Here is a 25584-nt window from a genome sequence, read left to right as displayed (position 1 = left end):
ATTCCCCACATTAAATCTGAGAAACAATAACATTCCCCACACTAAAACTGAGAAATAATAACATTCCCCACACTAAATCTGAGAAACAATAACATTCCCCACACTAAATATGAGAAACAACAACATTCCTCACACTAAATATGAGAAACAACAACATTCCCCACACTAAATCTGAGAAACAATAACATTCCCCACACTAAATCTGAGAAACAACAACATTCCCCACACTAAATCTGAGAAACAACATTCCCCACACTAAATCTGAGAAACAAAAACATTCCCCACACTAAATCTGAGAAACAATAACATTCCCCACACTAAATCTGAGAAACAACAACATTCCCCACACTAAATCTGAGAAACAATAACATTCCCCACGCTAAATCTGAGAAACAACAACATCCCCCACACTAAATCTGAGAAACAACAACATTCCCCACACTAAATATGAGAAACAACAACATTCCCCACACTAAATCTGAGAAACAACATTCCCCACACTAAATCTGAGAAACAACATTCCCCACACTAAATCTGAGAAACAACAATATTTACCCACACTAAATCTGAGAAACAATAACATTCCCCACACTAAATCTGAGAAACAACAACATTTCCCACACTAAATATGAGAAACAATAACATTCCCCACACTAAATCTGCGAAAACAATAACATTCCCCACACTAAATCTGAGAAACAACAACATTCCCCACATTAATCTGAGAAACAACAACATTCCCCTCACTAAATCTGAGAAACAAAATTCCCCACACTAAATCTGAGAAACAACAACATTCCCCACACTAAATCTGAGAAACAACAATATTTACCCACACTAAATCTGAGAAACAACAACATTCCCCACACTAAATCTGAGAAAACAATAACATTCCCCACACTAAATCTGAGAAACAACAACATTTCCCACACTAAATATGAGAAACAATAACGTTCCCCACACTAAATCTGAGAAACAATAACATTCCCCACACTAAATCTGAGAAACAATAACATTCCCCACACTAAATCTGAGAAACAACAACATTCCCCACACTAAATCTGAGAAACAACAACATTCCCCTCACTAAATCTGAGAAACAACAACATTCCCCACACTAAATCTGAGAAACAATAACATTCCCCACACTAAATCTGAGGAAACAATAACATTCCCCACACTAAAACTGAGAAATAATAAAATTCCCCACACTAAATCTGAGAAACAACATAATTTCCCACACTAAATCTGAGAAACAATAACATTCCCCACACTAAATCTGAGAAACAACAACATTCCCCACACTAAATCTGAGAAACAATAACATTCCCCACACTAAATCTGAGAAATTCTCCTCGCTATTTCCGATTTCTCAAAAAACGCATGTATATTTATAAAATACTAATAATATTGCGCACTATTATGCACATTTTGTTTTGGCGTTCGCTTGGTGCGCAATTCTTTTTTTCTATGAGATTCTATTCTATTTTTAAAAGTTAAAGTAATTAAAAATCATGTCTATATTCCAAGTTATATAAGAATATTCTAGAAAGTTTAGGGGAGTTCACTCCCGGTTTATTTTTATTTCGTGGGAGTGGTTGACGGACTTTGGTTCCCTCTTCCCTCCCCCCCCCCCCCCCCCCCCCCCCCCCCCCCAATTCCCCCAATTTCTGTAGAGAAGCCTGACAAATTATTTTGAAATTATCAGCTTTCTTTAGTTTATTGTGGATTCACCTGCCCTAAACAAGAATTTGGTCTCAACTGGCCCATGAAAAAGATGTATTCTTTACTTTTGTTATACTTGAAAGCGGTTTTTGAGTTCTAGATTCAAGATCTAGAATAAATCAGACTAGACTAATAACATTACTTACAATAATTGACGCTTTCGACAACGTCGAATGAAACTAATATTTCTAAGCTTCTCTACGCCAGCAAGCAACCCACCTTATGAAAGATAGCCCAGCAAATGAAGCGATTCGCCTCCCATACCAAACACAAAGCTCAGCCCTGCTTTCTGGGGAGCATTGTTTGTTTTGTTTTTGGCTTCCTGCAGACGTTAAGGACAGTGCAACTTGGTGCGGTAGCCTACAATTGCGGGCTGTACAATCGGGAAAACCCAAATAATCAGAATCAATGTACACATTCTGAATAATTTTTTTTAAAGAAAATCGTATTGTATTTCAGTGGCGTAGCGAGGTCGGGTGTAACACCCGGTGCGGCACTTAATGGTGTCACCCCCCCCCCCCCCCCCCAGAGGCGTAGCGACCCTTCCCGGGGACAAATTTTCGATTTGCACCCCCCTCCTCAAACTTTCGATTTGCACCCCCCCCCCCCAAACTTGCGATTTGTACCCCCCCCCCCTCAAGTTTTTCTCTATATATTTTGCTATTTTTTGCCTTGGTGTCACCCCCCTAAATGGTGTCACCCTGTGCGGTCCACAACCCCCGCTACCCCTCTGTTGTATTTAATCATTTATAGATCTACTCCTAGATCTAGTAACAATTATTGTTTAGCTGGTAGGCCTACATGATGTATTGTGACAAGCGTGTACCATCGGCTGAAGCAACCCCCCCCCCCCCCCCGTTCCAATTAGTGTGTTGTCACTCACAACAATCATCATTCTCATTAGTGAAAGAATAAATTAACACTGAGGACGACTGCAAACCTTTTGAATAAATTTAAGAACAGCTATTTATTGTATTTAAACAATGAGTCAAAAAAAGTGGTCAGCTTTTTGGGTTTTTTTTCCAATTAAGTAGAAATATTAGATAATTTCACACTATTTCATGATAAAGAGTTTAGAATCAACATGTCATGTAAACTGTATATATCAACATTCTATCAAATGATTTTATAAATCTTCATTTAATTGATTTTAGTCTTTATATTATTACATTAAGAAAATAACTTACGATTTTGCTAAAAAGAATACATTTTTAGTTGTTAAAAATTAGGTGGGACTAGTACTATACAAATTGAACAGTAAATAACAAAACTAAAAATAAACACAGAATGACTGACTGAAACTGTGGGAAATGCTTTTATTTGTCAAAATATCTAACTGCAATCAATAATACAAAAAGAGGAGGGAATTAAAAAAAAATGAAGCACAAAATGAGAGGCAACAAGTCAAACTGTTGCAACAAGAGAACGTGTTAAAAATTGGATGTGATATGTATTGGTAACACTAAAAGCAACACAACACCAACTATCTACATGTAATTCTGTTGAGGATCTCTAAATGTCTGGTCCAAAAAAAAAGAATGCAGCACAAGAGAAGCAGTGATGTTTGCTAAAGATCTATTCAAGGTGTACTCCCTAGACTGTTTCAATGATACATAGTTGATCTCACAGCAACAAAACAACAGGATGAATAACACTAACAGTAGTAAGCCTCACTTACAGCACATCTAGTGTGACTACCTCAACTGTTAATCTCATCAACAGTTGAGTTAATCTCACTACCTCAACTGTTAATCTTATCAACAGTTGAGTTCATCTCACTACCTCAACTGTTAATCTCATCTTAATCTCATCTGCATTCTACTTAGCTCTGCTCAAACTGTGCTAGATTTGCATACAATATTTGTAACCAACAAATTAGGCAGTGTTTGTAAACATCTTAACGGAATTGCAAAAAAAAAAAAATGTGCATTAAATTTTAAAAGATGGCAGTAGATTTGCAGTTGTTTGCATACATTGCTACATCAGCTAGCTTTGGTAAAGAAAATGTTTAGTGAATTATGATCAAATTAGTGTATGGTATTTTCTGCTTCCATTCAATAGGAATACAGTTTTAGAGTCATTGTTAAAACGTGGCGCCTAAAACATGTAAATAGTGCTAACCTCAAAATTCAATTTTTTCTTTTTTTCAACTCCTCTCATTTTGTTTACATTTAGAGACGTGACTGTATACAGATATATATGTTTGTGATCTATAATTTAAAGTATAGCAACCCTTCAATTTTACATGACAAATTCGTAAGAGAACTTGGCTAAAAAAAACAATACACAACTATTTATACATAATTTAATAAATTGTTTTAAATGTTTTAAAATCAACCTTCTACTTACTAGTAACTGACATTTTGCTACAAGATTTATTAACACACTTGTACCTCCTGACAGTCTAAACAAACTCACTGACATTTACTAGACATTATGCAGCATATTGTGAGTGCACTAGCACTACAGCAGTGACAGAGCACCTGTTCACAATGTTTAGCAAATAGCATCTTTTTGTGGGCAGAATGCTACAATTGAGTTGCAAATGTTAGCTTCAATAAAGAGTTGCATCAACATTAATCTACTACTTATTTTTACATCAGAGTTATTAAAGCAGCTGGTTTGGTCAAAAATTTACATAATTTATGCTATTATTTTAGTATACATTTGATAATTTAATAACCTAAAAGGTTGAAAATATTACTTAGTGCATAAAAATGTTACCAAAAGAAAAAAAATCTACATTAGCCATGTACTCAAATATTTCTCCTGTAATGACCGTTTCATTATTTTTTTTAACAATGTTTGGTTTCATTTGTAGGTTTCTGGACTTAAATAACTTAAACTTGGAGTACAATGTACAATTTTAAACTGTTTCATTCCTGTAATATTTAAATAAAAGCAATCAACTTTACTTTCACAAAGTATCAAGATATTAAAATTTGGTTTGAACAAAAACTGCTCATATACCTAAAACAAGAGTAAGTATGTGATGAATAAAGCCTATATTACAAGTACATATAGTTTCAATTATAAACAACAAATTTTCATTAATAGTCGAAACGTGAATAGCGAAAAGGTCAATAAAAGGATCTGTGAAATAGATCAGTGGAACCATAAAATGCATTATTTTTTCAATAAAATAACTTTTTAAAACAATTACAAATATCTAATAATTTCAAATAAAAACAACTTGCCAAACCAATGGCTTAACCTTGTCAACTAGTGTGCAATTACAAGAACACATCAAGGGAAGAGGGTGGTGGGAACAATTTAGTTTTGGAATAAGCAAAGAATGGTAACCACATCCTAGTGTTTCACAGGCCTCCTTTTCTAGTGTGTGTCACAGTTCAGTCATGTGGACAACACAAAGTTGGGCATCTCTTGAGAGATCAGCTGTTGGAGGTGGCTCACACAACTGGTAACAAAGATAGTCACTCCTAGCATTTAACTTTTGTTTTCATACTTAAAAAATAAGTATGTTCCAGGATATACGTATAGCACTTTGATACAGGTGCCAATGAGGGACACTTTGAATGAAAATATCAAATTTTTTATATTTTTCTTCTTACATTTTGAAAAAAATGATGGCTTTGGTCTATTATTACACAATTGTACAAAAAAAATCTGCTCTAGCAGTAAATTGCACCAACAAACAGCAACAGCTCTCTTAAAGATAGTTATTGGCTTGTCATTATTACTAAAGAATCTTTAGGCATGATAAGTGGAGCTCACCATTAATCCAGTATTAAATTGCTTGAGTACAATTTGTCTCCAAACTTTGAGGGGCAACTTACAGCTTTACCAATGTAAACTCTGTAGTGATGTTTCAAGAATCTCTGGCAGTTGACATGAGAAACATGTCATCTCTTTCCATGTTCAGAGTTCAAAGTTTTCCAAGAACAAAAATCTGCCTTGGTAATCAACAATTCCAAAAAAAGGGGGGAAAATGGAAAATGTTTGCTAAATGAAAAACATTTTTTTTAATTTTATAATTTTAGCTATAGATAAAATACAAAATGCCATTTCTCATTCCAAATGTGGATCAAAACATAATATCATGGGGTTATCACACTAGAAAGTTTTAGAAATTTTTACATGTTTACAAATGGCAGATGTTAATGATTAACAAATCCTTGAAATTGATACCCCATATATTAAAAAAAAAAAAAAAAGACTTCTGTAACTATAATAAGAAATAGTTCTGGTGCAACTCAGGTGTGCAGCACAGGTAAGTACTTACAGACATGGCAAGTGGTAGCATTGCTGCAATCTCATGCTGTAATTACTTGTTCAAAAATTAGACCAAAAAGTAAATGACGGGTTCCTATTTGAATCAATTACAACAGATGTAATTGAAATTATTTTTTGAGTAGTTCATAGTCAGTTTACTTTTTGGAGTTGATCTCAACTATAGGAACCCTTATTTTTATGCACTTGTCAATGTGCATGGCATATACAGATGTGAAAAATGTCACTTCATGCTGACATAAATTTTTGTGACTTTTTTTTGTCATTTATTACAACAGAAACTCATTACCCTCATACTTTAATATCAAAGCAGGGTAAATTCTAACCCAAATCCTAATCTAAGAAAAAATCTATGAGTGTATACCTGTCTCTGTTGTAACAAATTACAAGCTGTTCTCTCATCCACTCACAGTGGACGTATCAATGATGTGTCACATTCACACCATCATTTCAATATGTCTACTCAAGCTTTTCATCCATCATGTTGTTTCAACAGAAAAACAAAAAGCTTGAATGAACATCCATATATTTAGGATGTGGAAAGAATATTTCATTTACATCTACATAAACATGTTGGTTTTTTTTTTTTTTATGGACAACTCAATAACAACATACATATTTTTTTTTTCCAACATGAATAAGCATTTGTAAACTGACATGGTCATGGATGGTTTATCTGTCAAATGGACAATAAGGTCATGATGTTATCAAAGGGACCATACAAACAAGAAAATGTATTGGGTTTGGTATGTCTTAGTTTTTCTTCCACTAAGTATCCCTAAAATTATTTGTTTTAGACCCAGTTATATTCTACATCCTTGAAAATTAGAAAAAAAAATTGAATTTATTTTAAGTATTGGGGGACAGAATTTCATTAAAAGTTTGCTTTTATAAAAAACTTTTTCAGCTCAACATCATTTTCATTAAGTCTATATTAACACATTTTTAGTCTAAAAAATTCCATATGGATCAATTACAAAAAAAAAATATAGATATAGCTAAAAAAAGTAGACTTTCATTAAATTAATCAGACCTACATTTAAAAGATGTAATGAAGTCATTATTATAAAGCATTATAATTACACACAAATTGGTAAACCTTGTCATAAGTTGAGTTTTTTTTCCAGTTAGATCGTGTATTAGGACTTGTATCTTCATGGCATTCTCGGTGCACTTTCAGCCTATTCTTTATGCAGAAGATTATGTCTTTTTATTTAATAGTCCAAGAAAGGTGAATGATAAATAACTTCAATAAACAACTTGCACATGAAACCTCTTTACATCATTAACACTTTATACATGCATTCTACACAATTCTTACACAATAAGCAACATAATGCCTTGAGGATTTCTGAGAGATAAAAAAAATGTGACAAAATTGATATAAGGCACTTATTTTGTTGTTTTCACTTGCTTCAGCTTTCTCGGGGGACATATCTTTCTTCTGCATTTATAAAGTACATCATAAGGAACTCATGGGTTACATGAATCCCTAACTACATAACTAGAATTAAAGCAATTAAACTCTTTAACATGCATTGCTTCATCATGCCAAAGTCAAGCACGCTGTTACTCCTGATCTGAAGAATTGGTGAATCAGCTGGCCATGAAAGCTCATATCTCTGATAATAGTTAGATGCATTTGTGACAAAGAAAGCTGTTCATTTTGGTGCTCAGCTCAATCTTTCTAGATAAAACTCAAATATTTGTTCCAAGGCAGAAATATTCAAACATTTAACACACATGAATTGCTTAGAAAAATGATTATGATAATACTTTTACATTCCAGACTTAGAATGTGCTAATAACACTTCATGCATTACTACTTAACATTCATTCAAAAAGAGTTGACGCCACTCACACACATTCTTATGCCCAGCTACCATTCTAAACATTGCATACACATGGATACATATAAATTGTACAAAATTTTTACATAGCACACACAGATGAAACCTATTTATCAACACCAGCAGTAGAAAGAGAACCTTGGGCACAAAATCATCTAGTCCAACAAACCGTCAATAAATTAATTCGACTCTCTCTGGACTCACAACCACTAACATACTATTCCTATTTCAACAACGCTAGTTAAGACAGTCACACCTTAAAAAAAACTATGACACAACAACATGTCACTCTCCTCCATTCACTATGTGTTCCTTTGCTTTGGCACTGTTATTATTCAGTTTGTTTTTAGCTAGTTTAGAGTCTGAATCACTACCACTGTGATGGTTCCCTACCATCTGCTTTGGAGGCTGAGAAGCTCCAGTGGAAGGTACAGAGGAGTTGTTATTGCTCCCTCTTGGTCTAGTGTCTCTAGGTGGCCTTGCATCACGCTGATCTTTAGCTGGTGGTTCCTGCTTAGTGGGCCGGTCACCACCTCCACCATTTACAGTCTGCATTGCTGGACTGACTGAACTGCGGCTAACGACCGAGTTTGAGACACTAGGTGGGTGACCTGAGTCTGACTCCTGTCCCCTGTACCCACCCCTTCCAGAATCAGATTCATGACCCCTTTGGTTATAGCCACCACGACCTCCTCTGCCTCGACCTGGATTGCGGTCCCCCCTATAATTAGAGATACTTGTGTCAGTTTCTGTGCCAGAAGCAGCACTACCGTTTCCTCGAGGGCGATTTTTTTTCCTCCGTGGACGCCTCATGCGATCTTGTTGGTCATAATCTAAAAGTGCAAGAATATAGTATAAGAAATAACTGACATCAAAATAAACCAATAACCCGGTTGAAAATGATTGGAAATATGGATATGAAGCATAGTAACCAAGTTGTGAAATGTTTTAATCATAGTTTTCTCTAATAAAGACAAATATCTTTTGTGTTTAAATTATTTCATTCATATTCACCTTGGTCCTGACTCGTTACACTAGCATTATCAAGCACTGTATCATCATCATCAGTCATTCTACGCCGTGATCGAAGATCTCGTGAGTCATCATCATCATACCCTGGTCCAATGTATTTTATAAATATATAAAATTTTGTCTGACACTTTAAGTATAGATATAAATTGGTAATTTGAATTGTTTCTACCTGATCCTCTAGGTGGTAGACCACCCCTACCACCTCTCATGCCTCCACCCCTTGATCCCCTTCTGTAAGCACCACCACCTCGACCACGTCCACTGAGAATACTATCTGTTAGGTATCCAGATTGTCTTTTATCGTCTTCCACTTCAGCAGACCAGTCACCAACAATAGAATTTGGCAATGTAGAATCATCACCTAGTTCAATGACATGAAGAGAGCAAATGAATATAAAGAAGTTGGAACTTAAATATCACTATACTTTTAGTGATACATGTATACACCTTTATTATGAATTGAAAAAATAGTTATTAGTAAGAGTTGCGACTATTGACAACAGGTATAGATTTGCCACTACACATCTACAGTTACTGTGGTTTGACAATTGATCAATTCTTTTGCATAAGTAAATGCTTAAACTTTCAATGTGATGAAAGTCTAATTTGTAGTTATTTTTAAATTGTTTTATAAAACCTCTTTCCTTAGGATTAGGAAAGATACCATACATCACATTCATAAAGTTAACTTTGATAAAAAGAGTCTTATTTTATGGATGATTACTATTTTTCTTTACATTATTCAAGGTGAAAAAACATAACAACTGACATGCCCAGGCAAATAAATATCTCACCATGTCTATCTGTATTCCACCGACGACCTCTGCCAGCACCACGGCCACCTCTGGTACCACGCCCCCTTCTATCATCAAACTGCTCACTTCAAAAAATGGATGTTCAGAATGAATCATAAAATACATTTGAGTTGTACTTTGAATTTTGTTTAAATTGAAAATATCAATGGTAAACCTAAAATACGCAGGGTTTGTTTATTAATAATAGTTAAATTATACTATTTCATGTTAAATACATAAATAATTGAACTTTACTTACGGATAGCCCCATCTTCTGTCACGGGGTGGGGGAAAGTAAGAACCTGGTTGGGGCCCTGATAATGACTTAAGCTGTTGGTCAATTTCAAGTTTTGCTTGTCGTAACTGTTCCACTTCCTAAATACAATTTAGAAATACTAATTATCATCTTTTAATCAACAATGTTTTAAGAATGTGTGATCTAGGTTGTTTTTATTAATAATGAATAAGAGTAATACTTATAAATTGATATAAATCTAGAAAAAGTACTTTATCCCATTTAATGTTTGTTTATAACAATAAATGGGGGAAAAAAAAGAGAGAAAGTGAATTAAAACTTGTGGAAGAGTTGGTTAAAGATTATTAATATTGTCTCAAATAGCTACAGGATCTATGGAAAAACAAATAATAAATATAATAAATATGTTACAATTTTTTTCAAAATATAAACATTAACAAGTTTCTTAATTTAAAGTTTTAAAATAGAAATTTTAAGTAAGCCTATTTATTTATTTTTTTTAAAATGCTTCTCTGCATTAGATTTTTAAAAAATGAAAGGTATAAAACTGAGGTACAGTATAATAAGCTACCTTAAGATGATCCAGGTGATACTCCAATAGGAGCTTGGCATTACTAATACTCTCCATAGTTCCAACAAAGATAAATGGCACTTGGCCCTGAAAGGATGTGTACAACTGTTTTCAATTATATGCACAATCAGAGAAGCTAAATCATTGCACTAATTTTATGTTTGGCAGTCATGAAAAAGGAACTAAATTATTTTTATCCACATTTACTTTAAAACTAATATAATTATAATATTTTCAATATTACAATAACAAAAAATAAATTGAAACGTTTTCTTTTTTATTTTCCTATATAAATGATATAGTTTTATTTAATGCATCACAATCATACCTCTTCTCTTTCAGTTTCATGTTCGTTGTCTCCTTCAATCTTTACACGGACCACACCTGATTTATCTACTATGTCTTGAATATTACGGCCATTTTTTCCTATGACTTTAGCTGCAAAAAGTGAATTTGAATAGGCTTTTAAGAAAACAATTACTTATTTAAATACATGTTTTATTCACACAAAAATTTTAATTGACAAACAACATTAACATATTTTCCTTTCAGTAATTTCTGCTTACCTACTAAATCTCTAGGCACTTGAAAAGTCTCCTCGGAAAACTCTAATAAGCCTCGAGCAGACTTAACAGCTTCTTGTGTCTTAAAAATAGTTTAGAAATTACTCCAAATTACTAATGAACATAACCTGAATAAATTTCTTTTTACTAATTATCCTCTTACTAAACCATGACAGTACACACCTCTCCATAGACTTTAAATGTACAAGAAGCTTCATCCAGTTCAATGCCAGTAATGCCATCAACCTTACGGGCCTGCTGTATGTTAGCTCCATGAGTGCCAATAGCTAAACCCATCAGTTCATCACGGACCTGAAATTCCTCCATGTACCCTGATCTGATCTTTGTGCTCTAAAAAATTCAGTTGAAACCAAAGAGAATTTATATATTCATTTGTCAATCAATTAATACTATATTAAGTGTAACATAAGAGAATAAAAATGTAATTTAAAGGCTTGATTTGATATAATAAAATTTGCTAGTTACCTGAAGCTTTTTAACTGCTTCTTCTGTTCGCTGTTTAAGTAATACTTTTTGTCTCATGTTTCTAAGGAACATATCTCCAATCATAGAAGCTCTTTTGATGACACTTGGACTAGTGCTCTACAGTTATAAAAAGATAATAGAACTGTCATTTCTTTTTTCAATAAATGTGGATTATTATTTAAGCCTTATAGTAATTTATTAATGAGCTTATATTTTGCTTAAAACGCTTGTTTGACATAATGGTTGCTTTAACTTAATCCTTATAAAAATATTTTTGCCATTAGCAATTTTGACTTCTTAAATGTAATTGCTAACTAGCTGTGTTTGTCTTCTTGGACATAACACTACTGTAATTTCCAAAGTGTTCTTAGCTTACTGTATTAATGCACTTTTTTAAACTAGGTGGCCTAAATGCTGTTTATACAAACTCCAATTTAAAAACATTATACCTTGCCCTACCAATCTATAATCATGTAACTAATTAACTAATGTACTTTGGATTAATTTTAATTTCATTAACAAAATAAATATTTTCTAAAATAGTTTTTAATAAATATATTTTTATCAACAACTTACAAGCACATGCAGTGATTTATCTTCTGGGTTGTAAGACACCATAGCACCACCTATATGCTTGCGAAATTCCTGTATTGCTATTTCTTCCTGGCACCTTAAGAGTAATTCAACATTGTTTAATTCAAGCAACAAGCCAAAAATGTCAATAAATTCTTAATATCAGCCCTTACCAGCACAATTTCATATAAAATGTTATCCAATCCTCCCTAATCAAAATGAATCCTATTTATAAAATTGTTGTTTAAAATGACATCAATACTAACCCTTCTCTCAAATCAGGTGGGACTTCCAACACAAACTGGAAAAATGACTCTTTGGTGATTGGAGGACTGAAAGTTTATTGATAACAAAATATATCATTGACTAACAGCCGTAATTTTTCTTTAATTGTAATTCATTGTCAAAAAAAAAAAATCCTTATCATAGATCTATAACAATCAATAATAAAACAACTAAGTGAAGAGATAGAAACAGTACTAACTTGTGGTTAACTGATCTGATTTTATCTAAAGGTAATATGTCATTTGCATCCCAAGGAGAAGCAACAACAGCAAATTCACCCTTCAACATTTTTATTTTTGCAGGATACCATGCTAGACCTTCTTCATCTTTGACTTTGCCAAATACCTTTCATTAAAATAAAGTATTTTACAGTCATTAGCTGATATTTGAAATGTACAGAATCTCACTTCTTTCTTAAAATGCCTAAAAATACATATTTTTAGATAAGAGCAAACTCAGTAAAAAAAATACGTACCTCAACCCTCTCATCTTCTCTAAACTCTGGCTTGCTTGAGCCTGCTTTAGGTGGCAGCCTCACATTCACAAGTTTTACTCTTTTATCTGCTTGCCAACTGAAATAGAGAACAGAATAATCAAAAGTAGTAGAAATTTATATCTGCATACTAATTTAACCAGTCTTTAAAAATCTATATAAACACCTTATTTAACAATTAATACAAAATATATTATTACTTGTTTTCAAAAGAGACCAAAACCTCATCATCAGAGAAACTTTTTAAGTATGCCTGTAATTTGAAAGTACAAAATTAGTTTTAAAAAGTAATTTGAAAGTACAAAATTAGTTTTAAAAAGATCTTGAATGCTTGAACATGTATTAAAAATAAAGATTGTGTAAATATCTGTCTGTGACAACCCAAAATATTTTAAATTATGTTATTCTTAATTTCAAAAGATGTATCTGTTATTATAGTGAGTGAAAATGGTAATATCAATTAGGCCTGCATAAATCATCTCATATTTTTTACCAACCAAAAACTTTAGTTTTGTACAGCTAAAGATAATTTTAGTCATATTACTTTTTTAGTCTGAGCCAAAAAAGTTACTGGTTACTTTTACTTTTCAGTCAGTATCAGGAGATAATAATGTTAATAAGTAGGCCCTATTCATTTGTTATTTCCCTGTCTAAGTCTCTGGTTTTAAAAAAAAGGCATATGATTTTTAATAAAGACAATTGGTGTTTTCTAAGATATCCATACACTTTTGTGTTACATTTATTACTGTTGACAAGGAGAGAATCAATTGAGTTTTCTGAATTAAATTTACTATCTGCAGAAATTCTGAAAAAGTGAAGCTGTTATAAAAGTTCATAGTAGGCCTAGATCTATCATGTGGATGTGTAGCCTATAATTGTTTTGAGTTTTTTATTTACGGTAGGCCCATTTATTAATAATCAATTTGTTTTTAAAGTTGTCATTCTTTAGAATGCATTATTAAAATAATAGTTTAAAAGAACCAAATGGGTGGGTTTTTTTGTTCAGTATAAAGTACATTACAATTTTTTTTAAATGATGTAGGAAAAAACTTGCACAGCCAAAAATGAAGCATTTTTCTAAAAGTAATTGCTCTCAGAAATAACACTTAATTTTCAAAATTAACCTGGTTGTTCACTTTTTAAAGTTTTTAGTGTGGATTGACAAGAAGAACCTGTAGGCCTATTTCTAAATTGAAAAGAAAAAAGTCGTAAGTTTTTCTGACAAAGGATGTAACTGTAAGAGCATCCATTTCTCGAGTCTTGCACTGAAATAATGAGATTCTGCGAGGCGCAGTGTTATCATTTATCATACTCAGTACCCCTAAATTAACAGGCCTTATAGTAAAAACACTAACAGGATCTCTCATGTTGGCCTGACAATTGTTAAGGTTAGATCATATAAGCTATACGTCATGACCAATCCTATCCATAACCCAAACCAAGTCCTAGCGTAACTCTAGTAACTTCTGAACCTAACGAGACATTACATTACAATATTAATTCATTAGGCCTATAATTTATTACTAGATTTGATTTAGGTCTTGGGCCTACCAACAATTCCACACTATTCAAAAGTCGATTGTCCTGTCTCTGTCTGCCCCATCAAAATTATACCTCAAATAAAAGTATAAAAAAAGATAAAAGTACAAAAGGATAGGCTACAATTAAATTTTTATTTTATAATTTAGTCTGATTTTCAGTAGTCAATTACTGTCAGTTACTCAGGCATTGAGTCATTCATTCTACTTGTAGCTCTCTGTACTCTGTTCTATCAGGCACATTGATCTAGAATCTAGCTAGATCTAGAAACTAATTAAATTTGTAATTTTCTATCTAATTTTAAGACAAACTAGATTCTACTGTCTGTACTACTGTCAGTGTACTGATTACTGAGTGAAACTAAATCTAGATAGATCTACATAGAAAGGTAATAAAGTAAAAAGAGAGGATCTAGATTCTAGATGTAAATACTAGGCTACTATTAATTCAATATTGATTAGATCTAGAATTTGGGAATAGGAAGAGTGAGTACTATTGAACGGGGAAAAAATACTTTTCTGGATTAGGGCAGGGGTCTAGCTTACATAAAAATTTAATTTTTAGGCCTAGAGTGCAAGACATGATTAGTTTTGAAATTTAAAGACTGCAATTAACATTAATTACAGCACCATGTCCAGCAATGGAAAATTATAGTTCTTAGTTTTCAAGGCATTACATACTATAATTAATGGAGGGTAATAGATAATTACGCACTTTATAATAAACACCGTTGTTTCCACCAACTTCAACCGAAAGATCCTCCATTTTGGGCAAGAATATAAGAATGCTGGGAAATTCTTCACGCGCTGCGATTTGCTGGTCTAGGCCTAGGTACTCTCTTTCTTTACAATCATGCGCCTTTTATCGAAGGAAAGGTGTGGGTCTGATTGATCTTAAATAGATTTTCCATGTTTTAAGTCTGAAGTAGATCTAGAATCAGCTTTACTTTAACATTAGACGAGAGCTTTTTGTAAATTTCTTTTTTTTAAAGCCATGGTAGAAAGATTATTTTTTTAAAATAATTTCTTGTGCAACAAATGTGTTGCATTGACCTTAAAGGCAGATCTAGCCTTTGAGTTTGGGGTTGGGGAGGGGGGAGTGGACAAAATACAAGTCTATATAAATAGGCTATAAAATAATACTAGCGATATAATACTAGCGATCCCGTCCCAACCGCTGCCGCGGGCTTATGCAATACTTTAAGAAGATTACATCTATGCGTTACCAAGTGTGTATTTTTAGACGCGTAGCCTTGTTTTCTAAAATTGAGTAATTTGAATGTAAAGAGAGTTGTTGTTATAGCGCTGGCAGTGTTTCTTCCAGCCATATCTTCAAATTCAAATTTCAAATTCAAATTTATTCAAACAACGGTTACAATTGTAGGCACAAAAGGCCGTGTGTGGGTGGGGGGGTGCTAAGAATGAAATGAAAATTTATATAGAAAATATATGCTTTTACCAGTGTCCGCCCCCCCCCCCCCCCCCCCGGAAAAAAATTTAGTCCGCCCCCCGCCCCGGAAATATAAAAAATATCAAGTGCCTTCCGGAGAAAAAAGTCTGGAAGAAACCATGGGCGCTGGTTTGTCCACATTACCGCCCAGACGCCCCGTTGCGTGCTGTAAGAAATTCTTAAATCGCCCTCCGTTATAGCGAGATACTATATATATATAAATAGTATTTATTTATTTATACTAGTCATACTTCCAAGCTTCGCTTATGTTTTCAAAAAGCTTTTGAGAACTTGAATGATTAATTAATGTGATAGGCTGTTATGTGGCGTGGTTAGGGCCTAAGCGTAAACAGTCTGCGTAATGTTAAGTCATGCAAACATAGGTGGGGTATTCGCAAACTTCTTACTCGCTAGGTTATTAGAACTGCAAAGGCTTCATTAAAAGTATATCAATATATAATTCTCTTCTTGGAGACGATAGAAAACACCAAGCTGTAAGCACCCCCCCCCCCCCTCAAACTTTCGATTTGCACCCCCCCCCCCCTCAAGTTTTTCTCTATTTATTTTGCTATTTTTTGCCTTGGTGTCACCCCCCCTAAATGGTGTCACCCGGTGCGGTCCGCACCCCCGCCCCCCCCCCCCCTCGCTACGCCCCTGTTAGGGGCAGATAATGTAGTTTGAAACGATTTTAAACTTAGGGGAGGTAGCTAAGAGGAGTTTGCTTTCAAGGGGGGGGGGGGGGTTGGGGGAAAGGAGGGGGGTATCGTCCTTAAGGACCATCTGATAGTGTTTTAAAGCAAATATTTTCAGTGGCAGCATTGGTACTGTCGAATTCACAAATGAATTACTGAAAAGTAGAAAATAAAACAACTAATAAATAGCGGCGTATGACAGTAGCGTAGCGAGGGGGGAAGGCGGGGGGACCCCGGGCGCCGACCTTATGCGGCGCCAAAATGGGTTGGAAAAATAAATTGAAAGGTTGAGGGGGATGCAAATCAAAATCTTAGGGGGGGTGCAAATCGAAAGTTTGAGGGGGGGGGGGTGGAAATCGAAAAGTTTGTCCCCTGGCGCCGGGAAGGGTCGCTACACCTCTGGCGTATGATACGCCGCGGGTCGGCCCGTAAATAAATAGTATATTAAATTCAATTTTGGAATTAACTTTCACAAAATCATTACAATACATAACTTAATTTATAACGAAATTTCTATTTAAACGAATGCTATACTTTGTGATGTTTGTTTTTTCTTTAAAATAGTAAAAACATTATTTAGAAATTATTACTTAAAAAGTTACCTCCCCTGTACACATACCAAATGACGTAGTCTTTGTTTACTTTTTCACACACAATTGTTTATATATGAAAATACGGTATCTAGACAAATCTAACAACCCTAAGGGTTTTATTCAAATGGAATGTTTTTTGTTATCCTCCAGGGTCGGTTTACGACCTCACAAAATATCAAGGGGGGGGGGGGGGCGGGTCGTGCGGCGCAAGTGTTTTTTTTTTTTGTTAAATAGCTCATATAAGGCGCCGGTCAGTCGAGATCAGTTTTGACCCCCTCTTCGTGGACTTTGCGGCCAACCGGTACCGGCCCCCGTGTACTATTGCCTGCCAAATTTGAATTTATATAAGTAAGCAGAGGCGTAGCGAGGGGGGGGGGCGGGGGGGGGGGGGGACATATGTCCCCGGGCGCCGACCTTGGGGGGGGCGCCAAAATAGGTTGTAAAAGCAAATTGAAAGTTTGAGGGGGGTGCAAATGAAAAGTTCAAGGGGGGATGCAAATCGAAAGTTTGTCCCCGGGCGCCGGGAAGGGTCGCTACGCCTCTGAAAGTAAGTATGTATATGCACGCGTATGTATTCACATTTTTTAAATTTAATTTCCCCCCCCCCCCCCTCATACATGGATTAACACATAAGTTATTTTGATTCTAAACCAAACCGTTTACCATAGGCATATTTTGCAACGTTGAGCTAATGTAACTTCCCCCACTCCCCCCCCACTCCCCCCCCCCCCCCCTACTAACGATTTTTATCTTTAGTCGGTTATAAATACAGCTTGATGTAGCATGTTTTCTCTATCGTCTCTATCATTAGCAGGTTTACGTCATGGTGTCACCCCCCCCCCCTTCCACCCTTGTCGGAATTTGTTAAATTTGCTCTTAAAAGACTATTTAAGACTCTAATGAACCGCTTATTTAAGTGTAATAATCATTTATCTCTATATATTTTGCTATTTTTTGCCTTGGTGTCACCCCCCCCCTAGATGGTATCACCCGGTGTGGGTGACAACATTACGTAACCGTGCTAACTTTAGAGAAAACAGTGCTACATCCAACTGTATTATTAACAGACTATAGATAAACATTGTTACAATTAAGTCTGATTAAAGCCTATGTAGGCCGAATGAGCTCCCGATATTTAGGCTCCTGACAAATGGGCTCCCGACATATTGGCTCCTGACAAATGACTAGCATGACCACTATTGGATTAAAAGTAACCATTTTGTCCTACCGTCAATACCACTATAATCTCTTTTAAATGCCTGAGTGAAATTGTTTTTCATGAACCAACATCAATTCACAAACAAATCGAGCCCTTAACAGCTAAATTCCACCAATTCTTAAGATTTGATGTTTACTTTACAACAGTAAAGATCTGTTGCTTAATAGCGAGCACAGAAGTGTAAATGTATGATATACATGATGTTTACATGATAACGGCATTTTGTTTTGATAACCTACAAGCATACTGCAGGTAGGAATGTACAGCGTGGACCCCTCTCCCCACACACTAAGTTGGAACAGCCTATGACCGACTCATTTATGGAAGTCATAGATACTATTTCTTATAATAGATAAACTATTATGAAAACAAGGCCTGCCGAACAAGAGATGCATACGTATTACTTAAGAGTGTTAGATAAGCTAAAGAATATTGATGAAGGGGTCCCACTGGCAGGTGTCATATTCAATGAGACCGTTTTGCGGTCTCTATAGAAACTGTATTGTCAGTGGTCCTTTAGTTGGGAGCCTTATTGACCGGAGCCCTTTTGTCGTGAGCCTATATAACGTGAGCCCATTTGTCGGTAGCCTAAATGACGGGAGCCTATTTGTCAGGAGTTATATGACGGGGTCCATATGTCGCTGGCTCTTTTGACGGGGTCAATTTGTTGGGGCTCTTATGTCGGGGTCCTATTGACGGGGCCGTTTTGTCATTGGCCGTTTTGACGCCGCACGGCCTCAACCATAACCCTCCATTTTGTCTGGTCCCTGGCTGTTGATTTTGCAGACTCCCAAGACATCCATGCCGTCTTCAGAGGCGTAGCGACCTAATCCGGCGCCCGGGGCGGACTATCGATTTTGCATCCCCCCCCCCCCCATTTCTATATATAGTTATTCCTGTCTGTGAAAAAGCACCCCCCCCCCCCCCAGTTGGAGAGGTTTGTGGCGCTTCTTACAAGTTGCTATCCTGTTTCGGTGTCACAAAGTTGTTAAATCAGTGTGTAAACCCTTGTAGTCGTTTATTTTTCGAAACTTCAGCTTAAAATGAGCTTTCAAATTAATTTCTCTACCCCTTCTGTCGCCCCCTTAAGGTCGGCGCCCCGGGCAGCCGCCCCTGGCCGTCTTCAGTTCTTCAAGAAGACTCCGCCTCCATGTCTGTCTTGCGCGCCCTATCCCGTGCTTTCCCTGGGGGTTGTACTCAAGCGCCCAGCGTGTCACATCAGAGCGAGACTTTCGCAGCGTGTGTACTACACAGCGCCACTTCCTCCTTAACTTCAAATACCCAAAGTAAATTTATAAACGTTTGGCGGTCTGGACACGACAAGAAATACACGCAGGCAATAGTGTCACAATGCGGGGGGGGGGGGGGGGGGGGCACGGTCCGCGCCGGGTGATTTAGAAATATCGCTTACTATAAAAATTAATCTTTTATCTATTTAAAATAATAAAATAGTATTAGAGAGGGGTGACACCAAACAAAAATTGTTGGGGTGACACACGACCAAGTGAGTCCACTGCATCCAGGTTCAGTTCACCTATCACCACCATAGCTCAACTCAGCAGCAGTGTTTCTTCCAGACTTTTTTCTCCGAGGGGCACTCGATATTTTCGGGGGGGGGGGGGGGGGGAACAACGACACTGGTAAAATTATGTTTTCTATATAAATTCCATGTCGTTCGGGAGGAGGGGGGTAGACTTTCTTCAAAAGAGATACCTGGAAGAAACTGCTCAGCAGTGCCTCTTGATTGATCTAAAAACTACCGACCTCCTGAGAGCTATATGATAGTTCCACGTCTTCTGACACAAGTCGACCCGAGCCACAAAAATGAACTTTTGGCTATCGAAATTACTTATTGAAACGGAAGCGCAGAGCCATTTTAGAAGGGTTGCTGTTGTTCATGTTATAAAGTGGAAACCGTGTTTTTAGGCGGATTTTTTTTTTTTAGTTTTATAAAACTGCATATCACGTATTTGGTGTAATGATTATGATGTAGGATGAGAAGACTGTTGGACATTTTTTTTTTGCGGAGGTTGATGAAAGTCTTGTTGTCATCTAAGTGGGATGTTGCTAGTTTGTCAAGAAGAAGATTTTTCAAGTTCTTCTCTTTACCTTCAGACTGAGAATATAGACCTAGAATCTACAGGGAATTTAAAAATCAGTTTTGAAAAGTCAGCATGTTTCTCAGCCGATTTTACATCCATATTGACCATATGGTATAATGTATATGGATATATCAGCTGATTTTACATCCGTATTGACATATGGTATAATGTATGTGGATATATCAGCTGATTTTACATCCGTATTGACATATGGTATAATGTATGTGGATATATCAGCTGATTTTACATCCGTATTGACATATGGTATAATGTATGTGGATATATCAGTTGATTTTACATCCGTATTGACATATGGTATAAGTGTATGTGGATATATCAGCTGATTTTACATCCATATTGACATATGGTATAATGTATGTGGATATATCAGCTGATTTTACATCCATATTGACCATATGGTATAAGTGTATGTGCTGTGTGGATATATCAGCTGACTTTACATCCATATTGACCATATGGTATAAGTGTATGTGCTGTGTGTGGAGATATCGATTGGATTGGTCAAGAGAAGAATTCAGTTACAATGTAACTTTCTACAGCTGGCAAACAACACAAAAAATATCCAGGTCGTAACAGCTGGACTGGAGGCAGAATGCAATCTTCAAATACCTTGGCCTATATATATATATATATATATATATATATATATATATATATATATATATCAGATTCTATCTATAAATACATGAACACATTCTATCTATCAGAATCTAAAAATAATTAAATATAGAAATAAATACAAAGCCTGGACAAGGAGTTTGTAAACAAAATTATTATATATCAGCAAATAAAGAGCAACAAACAAATAATAACAAATAAATGGTCAACACACTAAAAACAACATGTGATGCAAATAAGATCATGTTCCTAAACAATTTTTCTCAAAAATAAATTTAGGCCATTTTTTCTTTACATAAACAATATACAATTGTGTTGTAGATGTGGAGAAGGCAGGTCTAACGATATGCATAGACAAAGCTTGGGGGGCTGGGGGGTGGGGGAAGGAGGGACTATACATATTGCAAAAATTAGGCTAAACCTTGTATATAATTTAAATACATTAAATAAAATCTAAAGACTGGCTGTAGCAAATACATAAAAAAATAAACTGAATTCTACTTGCGTTACAGTTAATTATTTACTGTATTTAACTATTTAATGGAAGGAAAGAGGCTTGTGTTTCAAGGTCCCAGACTTGTTTAATAACTCATAATTGTTTTCAAATATGCTTTTTAATTGTTTTAAGCATATTACTCCAACATTGGAGTAGACCTTTATTTCAAATCTTCTACATTCTACTGAATAACATTAGTAAACTTAAAATAATAGTTCGTAACCTACAACCTGAACATTAATATGGTTCTGTGTGCTCATGACTAGGAAATTTAAAAAAAAAATTAAATTTGAATAAATAAAATGCATCAATGTAGTTTAATATAAAAACAGTTGAATGTACAGAAATTTGTAAGCTACAGAACTTTTTAACCAATTTCTTATAGGCGTGCGTACTTTTTAATGTTATTAATTAATCAAAAATATATTTACTGAAAATTTGTATTTATTTTAACAAGCGGAATCATCAACTTTGACATGAATGTTAGAAATATATCTGGCACAAGCCTTGTGATAAAAAAAAATGTACAATTACAAATTATTCAAATCCTTTTTATATTCACAATTTACACATTGTAACACTACATTAAAACAGTTCAAAAAAATGCAAGAAATGTTCAAAAGAAACAAACTAGAGTAACTCTGCTTTGGTATGGTTTTGTCAACATCTTCCCAGCCCACAAATATACAACAACTTATTTTAAACATTTTAAATCAATAAGTCATTTTAACGACTATCAACACACATGCTTGTCTTTGCTTATAGGTTAATAACAAAAAAATTGATTAGAACACATTTGCAAATAAAAGCAATGAGTTTCTATTTCTAGAATAATGAAATAATTGCTATCAAGCCTCTCCTGTGTCTTAACTATTGTAAGATCGCTTTCCAACTAAGTACAGCATTGACTCTGAAATTAGATAAAAAATTTTAGATGCTCATCAAGATTCAATTTATTTATTTGAATGTTTTTAAGGAATATTTCAGATAATCTAACATGAAAGACCTAATGGTCCATAAAGCAGATGAAGCAGAGTTTCTTTAACCTCGGCATAGTGTGGTCAGCCAGCAGCCTTAACTCACCCTAACAAGTACCCATTGTATACAACATTTAATTTATAGCAAGCCTTTTTATTAAATAAGAAATTTAAGATGAGCTCTCAATTCTCTGCAAGAAGAGATGGACTTTCTTCTTCTTCTTCGTTCCCTCCAACACAATTATGTATACGTGTCAACTGGTTATGTGCCATTGAGGCCATTCTTTTTGGATTTGCTTCCATAGCCTTTGTCCAACCAAGAACAAATTACAAGGCAGCAGTTGTTTGATTTTGGAGTTGTCTCTCCTAGAAGAGTGGCTGTCCCCAGCTAACGAGCCTCATCTGTCCAAGAGTTCGAACTCGAGACTTTTCAGTTTAGCAACCAAGAGGTTTACCGACTCGACCACACCGACCCCTTGAAAGAGATAGACAAGTAAGTTAAAAAAAAATGACAATGTACCAGCATAAGTTTTAGGCATCACTGTTGGCACATTGGGAATCCCTGTATCAAAGGTAAAGTGGAAATCATTGGTTGCTTCCCTTGTGCCCTTTTCTGGGTCCACAACCTCGGCATGTACATGAACTTGAACATCAGGTCCTTTGGTGTACACAATCTGTTCATGGCAAACGTACAAGCAAATTTTAGACCAATTACTGGACAACAGTTCTTAGCAGTTTTATAAATATATATCTATATCATATACCTGGGATGAAAGAAACAAAAGCGATCCTATTTCAACTGGTCGTCTGAAGACAATATTGTCAACTATCTTACATATATTAGGTCGCGTCTTTCTAAAAAACAAATAAATATTAAACAAAAAAATTATGAATACAATAAAGGTAAAATGTTTAACATCTAATACTGTATTTAGCATTAAACAAAATTTATCAACTGAAAAATTTAGTTTTACACGAAAAAAACTCGCACCGTAATAAAACGAAACCTACGCATGAAATGAAGTATTTGCCCAAGCTAGCTCATAAGCCTTCCTCATCAGAAATCCACCAAATATTTTGTTGTACAAATTTCTTTGCTGAAATAGTTTTAATAAAACAACTGTTTAGTTATAATTTTAAACTTAAAATCTGTACCTTCACATGAAATCATTTTAAATAAAAAAACATTTACTGTTATTATGCTTTAATGATAATACAAGACTTTAAACTGTACTGTGAGAATCTAGTTAAACATAACAGTTTAATGTTTTTAAAAGGCAAAATATAGAAGCTGTTTGTGTTAAGATGTGTGTGTTAAGATGTGTGTTAAGATATGTGTGTTAAGATGTTTGTGTTAAGATGTGTGTTGTAAGATGTGTGTGTTAAGCTGTTTGTGTTAAGATGTTTGTGTTAAGATGTTTGTGTTGAGATGTGTGTGTTAAGATGTGTGTGTTAAGATGTTTGTGTTAAGATGTGTTGTAAGATGTGTGTATACTTACCTCAGGATGACAAATGATGAGAGATTTTTTAATGGTCTCATCCATCCAGACCGAGTTCTCTGGTTTTACTCGAACTTTAAATGTGCCAGAGCTGGTAAATAAAGACAATATGAGGTTAACTAGCTCTTTTGTTAAAACTTTGTTCAATCATTCAAAGTTTTAATTCAATTTGTACCAGCTTATCAGCAATGACATTTTTTTTTTTCAAATTTTATATTCTTTCTAGTGTGATGTTATCAAGTTTAGCACATTCTTTATGTAGAATTAATTCAGCCATGATTAATGCAGGTCAGTACAACTGTCAGACAAGATTTCAATTTCTTTGATTTTAATCGGTGGCATTAAACTAAGATACTAGGGGATAGAATGATTTCCCTTACAAAAGTGTCTCTGGTTACTCAAGATTTCTACCAGCAGTAAAAAAACCAATAGTTCAGTAAATTTTAAAATCACACAAACAATACTTTAACTCAACAGTTGATAAAAACAACTCATGAATAATGAAACTTACTTTAAATCAACAGTTGATAAAAACAAGTCATGAATTGTAAGTCTTTCTTCCTCAGTGGGGGGTGTCTTAAGAAGAGATTGCATGCCCTCTCTTTGTCGAATCTTTTTATTTTCTGATGGTAAGACAAAACAGCTTGTAAATGTATGTCAATGTATAGACATTTGGTACTTCCTTATGAAAACAAAGGCATATATAGTGTTTCTTCCAGGCATAATAGAATTTATATATGTAACGAGCGAACAGTTACCCTGCTCGCAACGCCACATGTTACGAGACTATTTGCCTGTAGTGCCAAATGTAACGAGTTTAACCACTCATGCTACACAACATCGACTACAGTAGAAATACTCGAAGATGCAGGTTCGCTATTGATCCTTTTATTACATGAATCAAGAAATGCTTCAAAATAACACAATGAATCAACAGGAATGCTTCACAATAATAGTCTGAATCAACTGACCCCTAACAGTCCTCACTAGGCTTCATATAACTGAATCCACATGTCTATTGTCCTTCTTAACACAATATAACCAACTTGATATGTCACACAGACTGACTGATCTAAAGCGAGCGATGAAGAGAGCGAGCGATCGAAAAGGGAAGAGAGCGAGTTCAGCCGTCCCCTCCTATTTATCCCTTGTATTCGTACTCGTATTCGTACTTGTATTCCTCCGTAATCGATACTTGTACTCGATGTCTCCGACTACTAGTTGCGCAGTTCTAACGTACAGTCCGATTAATAAACATCTGCATCCTATCAATCAAAGTTGACAGGCCGTCTGAATCCCCTCGTACCGTTTCCCAAAATAGCACGCGTTGGCTTTGAGATTGTTATCATTCCGATCTAATAAGCCACCTGCTATCAGTTGCATCAGACTGTAATACTGCGTCGCGGCTTATCGTTCGTTATCAGTTGCATCAGATTGTAACTAGTAGCTAGGCCTACCCTAGTTACATCCACCCCTGCCTTTTTTTGTGTGTTTTCAACC

The 25584-nt window shown here is 35.1% G+C and overlaps 2 protein-coding genes across 8 annotated transcripts in view; both read right to left on the bottom strand.

The window, feature by feature from the left end:
• Nucleotides 1-3021: 3021 nt before the first annotated feature.
• On the bottom strand, nucleotides 3022-15229 carry LOC131952176 (RNA-binding protein FXR1). Of its 2 annotated transcripts, none has more exons than XM_059314731.1 (16): nucleotides 15133-15229; nucleotides 13080-13132; nucleotides 12862-12958; nucleotides 12586-12731; nucleotides 12368-12433; nucleotides 12105-12198; nucleotides 11529-11645; nucleotides 11226-11393; nucleotides 11046-11124; nucleotides 10808-10917; nucleotides 10480-10584; nucleotides 9912-10027; nucleotides 9653-9738; nucleotides 9028-9219; nucleotides 8841-8942; nucleotides 3022-8659 (listed from the first exon to the last, which is right to left on the bottom strand). In XM_059314731.1, the coding sequence occupies exons 1-16, from the start codon at nucleotides 15181-15183 to the stop codon at nucleotides 8112-8114; spliced, it is 2130 nt and encodes a 709-aa protein (XP_059170714.1). In that variant the 5' UTR covers nucleotides 15184-15229; the 3' UTR covers nucleotides 3022-8111. The 2 variants fall into 2 exon arrangements, with proteins under 2 accessions (XP_059170714.1, XP_059170715.1); XM_059314732.1 differs by having other exon boundaries at nucleotides 10480-10566.
• A 6056-nt stretch (nucleotides 15230-21285) lies between these two features.
• The window catches only part of LOC131952177 (acyl-coenzyme A thioesterase 9, mitochondrial), a 30468-nt gene continuing 26169 nt past the window's right edge, over nucleotides 21286-25584 (bottom strand). For all 6 annotated transcript variants that reach the window (XM_059314737.1, XM_059314736.1, XM_059314735.1 and 3 more), the window contains 6 exons: nucleotides 24596-24707; nucleotides 24085-24175; nucleotides 23597-23682; nucleotides 23350-23440; nucleotides 23106-23259; nucleotides 21286-22518 (listed from right to left, as the gene is read on the bottom strand). In XM_059314737.1, the coding sequence (XP_059170720.1) occupies nucleotides 22475-22518; nucleotides 23106-23259; nucleotides 23350-23440; nucleotides 23597-23682; nucleotides 24085-24175; nucleotides 24596-24707 (578 nt within the window). In that variant the 3' untranslated portion in view covers nucleotides 21286-22474. The remainder of the gene's footprint in view (nucleotides 22519-23105; nucleotides 23260-23349; nucleotides 23441-23596; nucleotides 23683-24084; nucleotides 24176-24595; nucleotides 24708-25584) is intronic.

This window comes from Physella acuta, unplaced genomic scaffold (assembly GCF_028476545.2).
Source record: "Physella acuta isolate Inbredline_101_S28 unplaced genomic scaffold, ASM2847654v3 ptg000856l, whole genome shotgun sequence".
In the NCBI taxonomy this organism is placed as follows: Eukaryota; Metazoa; Mollusca; class Gastropoda; family Physidae; genus Physella; species Physella acuta.
Note: the sequence above shows the minus strand (reverse complement) of the source record. Positions and strands in the feature narration are given on the sequence as shown.

Bases quoted from the DNA above. Each gene is read 5' to 3' on its own strand.
- LOC131952176 (XM_059314731.1), bottom strand. From the start codon at position 15,183: ATGGAGGATCTTTCGGTTGAAGTTGGTGGAAACAACGGTGTTTATTAT. The intron at 12,959-13,079 runs GTAATAATATAT...TCTCTATTTCAG, and splicing joins TTGGTCTCTTTTGAAAACAA to TTGGCAAGCAGATAAAAGAG. The intron at 9,220-9,652 runs GTGAGATATTTA...TCATTGAACTAG, and splicing joins GTGGAATACAGATAGACATG to GTGATGATTCTACATTGCCA.